The sequence below is a fragment of the Nerophis ophidion genome, linkage group LG15 (genome assembly GCF_033978795.1).
Source record: "Nerophis ophidion isolate RoL-2023_Sa linkage group LG15, RoL_Noph_v1.0, whole genome shotgun sequence".
NCBI classification, from domain to species: domain Eukaryota; kingdom Metazoa; phylum Chordata; class Actinopteri; order Syngnathiformes; family Syngnathidae; genus Nerophis; species Nerophis ophidion.
Window position 1 is genome coordinate 656,466 of NC_084625.1, and position 12,715 is coordinate 669,180.

The following is a 12,715-nucleotide window of genomic DNA, read 5'->3' on the forward strand; positions in this document are numbered from 1 at the left end:
CACTCCCCCACTTCCTCTTTCTCCTTTGCTGCTCACTCACTACGTGTCCATGCACTAAATTAGTCTGATCACTACGTGTCCATGCACTAAATTAGTCTGATCACTACGTGTCCATGCACTAAATTAGTCTGATCACTACGTGCCCATGCACTAAATTAGTCTGATCACTGTGTCCATGCACTAAATTAGTCTGATCACTACGTGTCCATGCACTAAATTAGTCTGATCACTACGTGTCCATGCACTAAATTAGTCTGATCACTACGTGTCCATGCACTAAATTAGTCTGATCACTACGTGTCCATGCACTAAATTAGTCTGATCACTACGTGTCCATGCACTAAATTAGTCTGATCACTACGTGTCCATGCACTAAATTAGTCTGATCACTACGTGTCCATGCACTAAATTAGTCTGATCACTACGTGTCCATGCACTAAATTAGTCTGATCACTACGTGTCCATGCACTAAATTAGTCTGATCACTACGTGTCCATGCACTAAATTAGTCTGATCACTACGTGCCCATGCACTAAATTAGTCTGATCACTACGTGTCCATGCACTAAATTAGTCTGATCACTACGTGTCCATGCACTAAATTAGTCTGATCACTACGTTTCCATGCACTAAATTAGTCTGATCACTACGTGTCCATGCACTAAATTAGTCTGATCACTACGTGTCCATGCACTAAATTAGTCTGATCACTACGTGTCCATGCACTAAATTAGTCTGATCACTACGTGTCCATGCACTAAATTAGTCTGATCACTACGTGTCCATGCACTAAATTAGTCTGATCACTATGTGTCCATGCACTAAATTAGTCTGATCACTATGTGTCCATGCACTAAATTAGTCTGATCACTACATGTCCATGCACTAAATTAGTCTGATCACTACGTGTCCATGCACTAAATTAGTCTGATCACTACGTGTCCATGCACTAAATTAGTCTGATCACTACGTGTCCATGCACTAAATTAGTCTGATCACTACGTGCCCATGCACTAAATTAGTCTGATCACTGTGTCCATGCACTAAATTAGTCTGATCACTACGTGTCCATGCACTAAATTAGTCTGATCACTACGTGTCCATGCACTAAATTAGTCTGATCACTACGTGTCCATGCACTAAATTAGTCTGATCACTACGTGTCCATGCACTAAATTAGTCTGATCACTACGTGTCCATGCACTAAATTAGTCTGATCACTACGTGTCCATGCACTAAATTAGTCTGATCACTACGTGTCCATGCACTAAATTAGTCTGATCACTACGTGTCCATGCACTAAATTAGTCTGATCACTACGTGTCCATGCACTAAATTAGTCTGATCACTACGTGTCCATGCACTAAATTAGTCTGATCACTACGTGCCCATGCACTAAATTAGTCTGATCACTACGTGTCCATGCACTAAATTAGTCTGATCACTACGTGTCCATGCACTAAATTAGTCTGATCACTACGTTTCCATGCACTAAATTAGTCTGATCACTACGTGTCCATGCACTAAATTAGTCTGATCACTACGTGTCCATGCACTAAATTAGTCTGATCACTACGTGTCCATGCACTAAATTAGTCTGATCACTACGTGTCCATGCACTAAATTAGTCTGATCACTACGTGTCCATGCACTAAATTAGTCTGATCACTATGTGTCCATGCACTAAATTAGTCTGATCACTATGTGTCCATGCACTAAATTAGTCTGATCACTACATGTCCATGCACTAAATTAGTCTGATCACTACGTGTCCATGCACTAAATTAGTCTGATCACTACGTGTCCATGCACTAAATTAGTCTGATCACTACGTGTCCTTGCACTAAATTAGTCTGATCACTACGTGTCCATGCACTAAATTAGTCTGATCACTACATGTCCATGCACTAAATTAGTCTGATCACTACGTGCCCATGCACTAAATTAGTCTGATCACTACGTGTCCATGCACTAAATTAGTCTGATCACTACGTGCCCATGCACTAAATTAGTCTGATCACTATGTGTCCATGCACTAAATTAGTCTGATCACTACGTGTCCATGCACTAAATTAGTCTGATCACTACGTGTCCATGCACTAAATTAGTCTGATCACTACGTGTCCATGCACTAAATTAGTCTGATCACTACGTGTCCATGCACTAAATTAGTCTGATCACTACATGTCCATGCACTAAATTAGTCTGATCACTACGTGTCCATGCACTAAATTAGTCTGATCACTACGTGTCCATGCACTAAATTAGTCTGATCACTACGTGTCCATGCACTAAATTAGTCTGATCACTACGTGTCCATGCACTAAATTAGTCTGATCACTACGTGTCCATGCACTAAATTAGTCTGATCACTACGTGCCCATGCACTAAATTAGTCTGATCACTACGTGCCCATGCACTAAATTAGTCTGATCACTACGTGTCCATGCACTAAATTAGTCTGATCACTACGTGTCCATGCACTAAATTAGTCTGATCACTACGTGTCCATGCACTAAATTAGTCTGATCACTACGTGCCCATGCACTAAATTAGTCTGATCACTACGTGTCCATGCACTAAATTAGTCTGATCACTACGTGTCCATGCACTAAATTAGTCTGATCACTACGTGTCCATGCACTAAATTAGTCTGATCACTACGTGTCCATGCACTAAATTAGTCTGATCACTACGTGTCCATGCACTAAATTAGTCTGATCACTACGTGTCCATGCACTAAATTAGTCTGATCACTACGTGTCCATGCACTAAATTAGTCTGATCACTACGTGTCCATGCACTAAATTAGTCTGATCACTACGTGTCCATGCACTAAATTAGTCTGATCACTACGTGTCCATGCACTAAATTAGTCTGATCACTACATGTCCATGCACTAAATTAGTCTGATCACTACGTGCCCATGCACTAAATTAGTCTGATCACTACGTGTCCATGCACTAAATTAGTCTGATCACTACGTGCCCATGCACTAAATTAGTCTGATCACTACGTGTCCATGCACTAAATTAGTCTGATCACTACGTGTCCATGCACTAAATTAGTCTGATCACTACGTGTCCATGCACTAAATTAGTCTGATCACTACGTGTCCATGCACTAAATTAGTCTGATCACTACGTGTCCATGCACTAAATTAGTCTGATCACTACGTGCCCATGCACTAAATTAGTCTGATCACTACGTGCCCATGCACTAAATTAGTCTGATCACTACGTGCCCATGCACTAAATTAGTCTGATCACTACGTGCCCATGCACTAAATTAGTCTGATCACTACGTGTCCATGCACTAAATTAGTCTGATCACTATGTGTCCATGCACTAAATTAGTCTGATCACTACGTGTCCATGCACTAAATTAGTCAGATCACTACGTGTCCATGCACTAAATTAGTCTGATCACTATGTGTCCATGCACTAAATTAGTCTGATCACTACGTGTCCATGCACTAAATTAGTCTGATCACTATGTGTCCATGCACTAAATTAGTCTGATCACTACGTGCCCATGCACTAAATTAGTCTGATCACTACGTGTCCATGCACTAAATTAGTCTGATCACTACGTGTCCATGCACTAAATTAGTCTGATCACTACGTGTCCATGCACTAAATTAGTCTGATCACTATGTGTCCATGCACTAAATTAGTCTGATCACTACGTGTCCATGCACTAAATTAGTCTGATCACTACGTGTCCATGCACTAAATTAGTCTGATCACTATGTGTCCATGCACTAAATTAGTCTGATCACTACGTGTCCATGCACTAAATTAGTCAGATCACTATGTGTCCATGCACTAAATTAGTCTGATCACTACGTGTCCATGCACTAAATTAGTCTGATCACTACGTGTCCATGCACTAAATTAGTCTGATCACTACGTGTCCATGCACTAAATTAGTCTGATCACTACGTGTCCATGCACTAAATTAGTCTGATCACTGTGTCCATGCACTAAATTAGTCTGATCACTACGTGTCCATGCACTAAATTAGTCTGATCACTATGTGTCCATGCACTAAATTAGTCTGATCACTATGTGTCCATGCACTAAATTAGTCAGATCACTATGTGTCCATGCACTAAATTAGTCTGATCACTACGTGTCCATGCACTAAATTAGTCTGATCACTATGTGTCCATGCACTAAATTAGTCTGATCACTACGTGTCCATGCACTAAATTAGTCTGATCACTATGTGTCCATGCACTAAATTAGTCTGATCACTACGTGTCCATGCACTAAATTAGTCAGATCACTACGTGTCCATGCACTAAATTAGTCTGATCACTATGTGTCCATGCACTAAATTAGTCTGATCACTATGTGTCCATGCACTAAATTAGTCTGATCACTACGTGTCCATGCACTAAATTAGTCTGATCACTATGTGTCCATGCACTAAATTAGTCTGATCACTACGTGTCCATGCACTAAATTAGTCAGATCACTATGTGTCCATGCACTAAATTAGTCTGATCACTACGTGTCCATGCACTAAATTAGTCTGATCACTACGTGTCCATGCACTAAATTAGTCTGATCACTACGTGTCCATGCACTAAATTAGTCTGATCACTACGTGTCCATGCACTAAATTAGTCTGATCACTGTGTCCATGCACTAAATTAGTCTGATCACTACGTGTCCATGCACTAAATTAGTCTGATCACTATGTGTCCATGCACTAAATTAGTCTGATCACTATGTGTCCATGCACTAAATTAGTCAGATCACTATGTGTCCATGCACTAAATTAGTCTGATCACTACGTGTCCATGCACTAAATTAGTCTGATCACTATGTGTCCATGCACTAAATTAGTCTGATCACTACGTGTCCATGCACTAAATTAGTCTGATCACTATGTGTCCATGCACTAAATTAGTCTGATCACTACGTGTCCATGCACTAAATTAGTCAGATCACTACGTGTCCATGCACTAAATTAGTCTGATCACTATGTGTCCATGCACTAAATTAGTCTGATCACTATGTGTCCATGCACTAAATTAGTCTGATCACTACGTGTCCATGCACTAAATTAGTCTGATCACTATGTGTCCATGCACTAAATTAGTCTCTCCAATAGTTTGCCTCTAATTAAGCCTCCTACAACCCATGGAAACACTTTCATTTGATCGTGTTCGGTCTTTGAAAAGTGGGACTAACACACCTGGATTATGCGATTGCAAACTAGATTTTTGGAAGGAGGGCTGTGCAGCTGGGGAGGACCCTTCGTATCTCACATATGCCAGTCTCAATACAACCTGGAACAGTATTAGTCGGGTACAAGATAGTCCACAACAATAACAACCTTCATCTGGAACAGGATCAGTTGGGTACAAGATAGTCCACAACAATAACAACCTTCATCTGGAACAGGATCAGTTGGGTACAAGATAGTCCACAACAATAACAACCTTCATCTGGAACAGTATTAATCGGATACAAGATAGTCCACAACCATAACAACCTTCATCTGGAACAGGATCAGTTGGGTACAAGATAGTCCACAACAATAACCTTCATATAAAAGTGTACTAAGTACACCTCTGCACAGGATGAATAACAAGTATGTAGATCAATAATAAGTTCAACTTCATTAACCTCGTGCCACCAAAGAGATTCCAAGTGCATGGAGACATCATCACAGTAACTTTATTACAATTATTAACATTGTTTGACTGACTTCAATCATCTGATAGTGAACAACAGCAAGTCAGCATTAGTGACTACAACCAGCAGGATCTGTGGTGCACAGCTTTGGGAAGCATGACACTGATAAAGCATGATACTGATAAAGCAGGCCACTGTTTGAGATATAACGTGTTCCTACTACGAGCAGCTTTGTGGGGTCAAGGTCCGTCCTGCGTCCTCCTGCTCCTTGGTCTTTAATCCCCAAACCGTGTTTGGACAGGAAGGAACCGAAGTGAGGCGGGCGGGACCAGGAAACAGGAAACAGGACACAGGCTGCAAAAATAGGAAGCAGGATGTTGATAAGATGGCCACTCTTGTAGAGTCAGTTTATGTTTGGTATCATTGTACTTTTACTGTGACCATGTACTCCAATCTGAGTAATAGTGTACTTTTACTGTGACCATGTACTCCAATCTGAGTAATAGTGTACTTTTACTGTGACCATGTACTCCAATCTGAGTAATAGTGTACTTTTACTGTGACCATGTACTCCAATCTGAGTATCATTGTACTTTTACTGTGACCATGTACTCCAATCTGAGTAATAGTGTACTTTTACTGTGACCATGTACTCCAATCTGAGTATCATTGTACTTTTACTGTGACCATGTACTCCAATCTGAGTATCATTGTACTTTTACTGTGACCATGTACTCCAATCTGAGTATCATTGTACTTTTACTGTGACCATGTACTCCAATCTGAGTAATAGTGTACTTTTACTGTGACCATGTACTCCAATCTGAGTATCATTGTACTTTTACTGTGACCATGTACTCCAATCTGAGTAATAGTGTACTTTTACTGTGACCATGTACTCCAATCTGAGTAATAGTGTACTTTTACTGTGACCATGTACTCCAATCTGAGTATCATTGTACTTTTACTGTGACCATGTACTCCAATCTGAGTAATAGTGTACTTTTACTGTGACCATGTACTCCAATCTGAGTAATAGTGTACTTTTACTGTGACTATGTACTCCAATCTGAGTAATAGTGTACTTTTACTGTGACCATGTACTCCAATCTGAGTAATAGTGTACTTTTACTGTGACTATGTACTCCAATCTGAGTAATAGTGTACTTTTACTGTGACCATGTACTCCAATCTGAGTAATAGTGTACTTTTACTGTGACCATGTACTCCAATCTGAGTATCATTGTACTTTTACTATGACCATGTACTCCAATCTGAGTAATAGTGTACTTTTACTGTGACCATGTACTCCAATCTGAGTAATAGTGTACTTTTACTGTGACTATGTACTCCAATCTGAGTAATAGTGTACTTTTACTGTGACCATGTACTCCAATCTGAGTAATAGTGTACTTTTACTGTGACCATGTACTCCAATCTGAGTATCATTGTACTTTTACTGTGACCATGTACTCCAATCTGAGTATCATTGTACTTTTACTGTGACCATGTACTCCAATCTGAGTAATAGTGTACTTTTACTGTGACCATGTACTCCAATCTGAGTATCATTGTACTTTTACTGTGACCATGTACTCCAATCTGAGTAATAGTGTACTTTTACTGTGACCATGTACTCCAATCTGAGTAATAGTGTACTTTTACTGTGACCATGTACTCCAATCTGAGTAATAGTGTACTTTTACTGTGACTATGTACTCCAATCTGAGTAATAGTGTACTTTTACTGTGACTATGTACTCCAATCTGAGTAATAGTGTACTTTTACTGTGACCATGTACTCCAATCTGAGTATTCTTGTAGTAGTTGACAAGCTAACCTGAGATTAGCTGTTATGCTAACATCTGGCTAGTGCTAACATGAATCTTCTCTTCCTGTGTGTCATCATGTCTTCTTCTCCTCTCTCCTCCTGTGAAGAGCAAGTCTTCTTCTTCTCCTCTCTCCTCCTGTGAAGAGCAAGTCTTCTTCTTCTCCTCTCTCCTCCTGTGAAGAGCAAGTCTTCTTCTTCTTCTCCTCTCTCCTCCTGTGAAGAGCAAGTGGTGCAGTGGACAGTGTGAGGTGTCACCATGCCGCTGGTCAAGAGGAACATCCACCCGCGTCACCTCTGCCGGGGAGAACTTCCTGAGGGCATCGGCAGTGAGCTGGAGTGTGTGATGAACAACACTCTGTCTGCCATCATCCGCCAGCTCAGCAGCCTCAGTGAGACACACACACACACACACACACACACACACACACACACACACACACACACCTTACAAGTGTCAGATACATGTGAGGTCTACATGTGACCACAACATATACTAAGGTCTACATGTGACCACAACATGTACTAAAGTCTACATGTGACCACAACATGTACTAAGGTCTACATGTGACCACAACATGTACTAAGGTCTACATGTGACCACAACATGTACTAAAGTCTACATGTGACCACAACATGTACTAAGGTCTACATGTGACCACAACATGTACTAAAGTCTACATGTGACCACAACATGTACTAAAGTCTACATGTGACCACAACATGTACTAAGGTCTACATGTGACCACAACATGTACTAAGGTCTACATGTGACCACAACATGTACTAAAGTCTACATGTGACCACAACATGTACTAAGGTCTACATGTGACCACAACATGTACTAAGGTCTACATGTGACCACAACATGTACTAAGGTCTACATGTGACCACAACATGTACTAAGGTCTACATGTGACCACAACCTGTACTAAAGTCTACATGTGACCACAACATGTACTAAGGTCTACATGTGACCACAACATGTACTAAAGTCTACATGTGACCACAACATGTACTAAGGTCTACATGTGACCACAACATGTACTAAGGTCTACATGTGACCACAACATGTACTAAAGTCTACATGTGACCACAACATGTACTAAGGTCTACATGTGACCACAACATGTACTAAAGTCTACATGTGACCACAACATGTACTAAAGTCTACATGTGACCACAACATGTACTAAGGTCTACATGTGACCACAACATGTACTAAGGTCTACATGTGACCACAACATGTACTAAAGTCTACATGTGACCACAACATGTACTAAGGTCTACATGTGACCACAACATGTACTAAGGTCTACATGTGACCACAACATGTACTAAGGTCTACATGTGACCACAACATGTACTAAGGTCTACATGTCACCACAACATGTACTAAGGTCTACATGTGACCACAACATATACTAAGGTCTACATGTGACCACAACATGTACTAAGGTCTACATGTGACCACAACATGTACTAAGGTCTACATGTGACCACAACATGTACTAAGGTCTACATGTGACCACAACATGTACTAAGGTCTACATGTGACCACAACATGTACTAAGGTCTACATGTGACCACAACCTGTACTAAGGTCTACATGTGACCACAACATGTACTAAGGTCTACATGTGACCACAACATGTACTAAGGTCTACATGTGACCACAACATGTACTAAGGTCTACATGTGACCACAACATGTACTAAGGTCTACATGTGACCACAACATGTACTAAGGTCTACATGTGACCACAACATATACTAAGGTCTACATGTGACCACAACATGTACTAAGGTCTACATGTGACCACAACATATACTAAGGTCTACATGTGACCACAACATGTACTAAGGTCTACATGTGACCACAACATGTACTAAGGTCTACATGTGACCACAACATGTACTAAGGTCTACATGTGACCACAACATGTACTAAGGTCTACATGTGACCACAACATGTACTAAGGTCTACATGTGCCCACAACATGTACTAAGGTCTACATGTTGATTGATTGAGACTTATATTAGTAGATTGCACAGTACAGTACATATTCTCTACAATTGAGCACTAAATGGCAACACCCCAATAAGTTTTGAAACTTGTTTAAGTCGGGGTCCATCTTCATCAGTTCATGGTAAACCAGCAGTGTGAATCTAGTCCAGCTCACAGAATGGTCACATAGTTTCTGGGGCTGCCATTGATCTGGTCCGTTGTTATGGTTACACCCCCCACCCCCTCCCTGGGTCATGAGTCTGCCAAAATCAGACAGCTGTGTGTGTGTGTGTGTGTGTGTGTGTGTGTGTGTGTGTGTGTGTGTGTGTGTGTGTGTGTGTGGGTGGAATAGAATATAGAATAGAATATATCTTTATTGTCATTGAACATGCACAGTCATTATTGTTATCTTGTGTTCAGTGATACTATTGCTCTCGGGTAAAAAGTGTTTTTAAAACGGTTTGTCGGGCATTTTATTGTCCTGTATCTCCTGCATGACAGACTAAGTTCATCAGCCCAGTAAGGCAATTAGTCTAGGAGAAGGATCTCTGATATAAAATACCCCTTCCAACCCGCACCAAGCCAGCGTGGAAGGTGTAGGCTAATAACCAGCATGAAAAGTACGCCAAGATCGTTCACTATGGCAGAAACATGCTGAGGCTTTTGTCCAGCAGTGGACAGACAACGGCTGATAATGATGATGATGATGATGATGATGATCTCCTGCATGAGGGCATCAGTTCAAAAAGTTTATGTCCAGGGTGAGATGGGTCCTTTATGATGTTTTGGGCCTTTTTGAGGCACCTGGCACTGTACAGTTCATGTAGGGAGGGGAGAGAGCAGCCAGTGATCTTCATGGCAGTTATTATGACCCTCTGAAGTGCATTTCTCTCTGCCACCGTGCAGCTGGCGTACCACACACATGCAGTATGACAGCACACTCTCTATTGAGCAGCGATAGAAGGACACCAGCAGTTTTTGAGACAGATTGTTCTTTTTGAGGAGTCTCAGAAAGTAAAGTCTTTGCTGTGCCTTTTTGATGGTCACTGAGGTGTTCATACTCCACGACAGGTCTCCCTTGATCTGGTGAAGCACATCACCAGCTACAGGGAGTGAAGCACATCACCAGCTACAGGGGGTGAAGCACATCACCAGCTACAGGGGGTGAAGCACATCACCAGCTACAGGGGGTGAAGCACATCACCAGCTACAGGGGGTGAAGCACATCACCAGCTACAGGGGGTGAAGCACATCACCAGCTACAGGGGGTGAAGCACATCACCAGCTACAGGGGGTGAAGCACATCACCAGCTACAGGGGGTGAAGCACATCACCAGCTACAGGGGGTGAAGCACATCACCAGCTACAGGGGGTGAAGCACATCACCAGCTACAGGGGGTGAAGCACATCACCAGCTACAGGGAGTGAAGCACATCACCAGCTACAGGGAGTGAAGCACATCACCCCCTGTAGCTGGTGATGTGCTTCACTCCCTGTAGCTGGTGATGTGCTTCACCCCCTGTAGTTGGTGATGTGCTTCACTCCCTGTAGCTGGTGATGTGCTTCACTCCCTGCCACATCTGCCTTGTGTTGCTGCTGCTGAGGTGTCCCTCTATTTTCTTACGATATGCCGTTTTGGCCTCTATGAACAGCTCGCCAAATATGTCGGGTCACAAGAACTCACCTGTAGGACGAGAGGATGCTGAGGGGGGGGGGGGGGGGGGCATGCTGGCATTAACAAGACTGACAAGTGGTCAGACTGGCCCAAGTGTGGTAGTGGTTTAGCCCTGTAGTTACTTTTGATATTAGAATAAGCCTTGTCCAGAGTGTTTTTTTCCCTTAGTTGCACATTTAATGTGCTGGTGGAATTTAGGGAGCACACTTTTCAATTCTGCATGATTAAAGTCCCCAGCAATGATGTGCACCGCCTCAGGATACACACTTTGTTGACTGCTAATGGAGTCATGTAACACCCTGAGGGCCGTACTAGCATTAGCTGCCGCTGGTATGTAAAACAGCTGTTAGCATGACAACATTAAACTCCCGTGGAAGGTAGATGGGTCTACATTTCACAGCAACGTACTCCAACATCTGATGAGCAGTAAGTGGTAACAACAGTCCTGGTGTTGGTGCACCACTTGTTGTTGACATAGATGCATAGACCTCCTCCTCTACTCTTACCGGGGTCCTTGGTTCTGTCATGTCCATGTGTTGTTGACATAGATGCATAGACCTCCTCCTCTACTCTTACCGGGGTCCTTGGTTCTGTCATGTCCATGTGTTGTTGACATAGATGCATAGACCTCCTCCTCTACTCTTACCGGGGTCCTTGGTTCTGTCATGTCCATGTGTTGTTGACATAGATGCATAGACCTCCTCCTCTACTCTTACCGGGGTCCTTGGTTCTGTCATGTCCATGTGTTGTTGACATAGATGCATAGACCTCCTCCTCTACTCTTACCGGGGTCCTTGGTTCTGTCATGTCCATGTGTTGTTGACATAGATGCATAGACCTCCTCCTCTACTCTTACCGGGGTCCTTGGTTCTGTCATGTCCATGTGTTGTTGACATAGATGCATAGACCTCCTCCTCTACTCTTACCGGGGTCCTTGGTTCTGTCATGTCCATGTGTTGTGCGGCCCGCTAGCTGGATAGCTGTGTCCGGCATGAGCGGGTGAAGCCACATCTCTGTGATGATCAGAATGCAGCTGACCCCGACCATCTTATTTGTCGCAATCTGCAGCTTCAGCTCGTCCAGCTTGTTGGCGAGGGATCTTGCATTCCATCAAAAAATGCTGGGAAGCGATGGTTTGAATGGTAGCTTGCGGAGCCTAGCTAGCACGCCAGCTCTGCAGCCCCGCTTTTGCTTCCTGTCCCTGCGCCTCCTTCTCCTGGGAAATGTAGTCCACGCACAGCCCGGGGTCCTGGCTAGGTCCGCCCGTATCTCATGTCAGCTGAGACGTCTTGCTCACTCCGTAGACCCAATTTAAGAAGTTGGGGTCGACTATAGATGTTAGTCGCCCGGCATAATGTGGTCAGACACACACACACACACACACACACACACCAGCAAAAATAACAACAACTTGCACTAAAAAAGAGAGCTCTGAGCTGCTGTGTCTATGCACGTCGCCATCTTGAATCTAGTAGTGTAGTAGACCGAAGTATTCCATATTAAGTGTATGTGTGTGTGTGTGTGTGTGTGTGTGTGTGTGTGTGTGTGTGTGTGTG

General features: G+C 42.7%; 1 protein-coding gene across 2 annotated transcripts in view; it reads left to right on the forward strand.

The window, feature by feature from the left end:
- Window positions 1–12,715, forward strand: part of wasf3b (WASP family member 3b) — a 37,809-nt gene that overhangs the window by 12,670 nt on the left and 12,424 nt on the right. For both annotated transcript variants that reach the window (XM_061921174.1, XM_061921175.1), the window contains exon 2: window positions 7,588–7,869. In XM_061921174.1, the coding sequence (XP_061777158.1) occupies window positions 7,737–7,869 (133 nt within the window). In that variant the 5' untranslated portion in view covers window positions 7,588–7,736. The remainder of the gene's footprint in view (window positions 1–7,587; window positions 7,870–12,715) is intronic.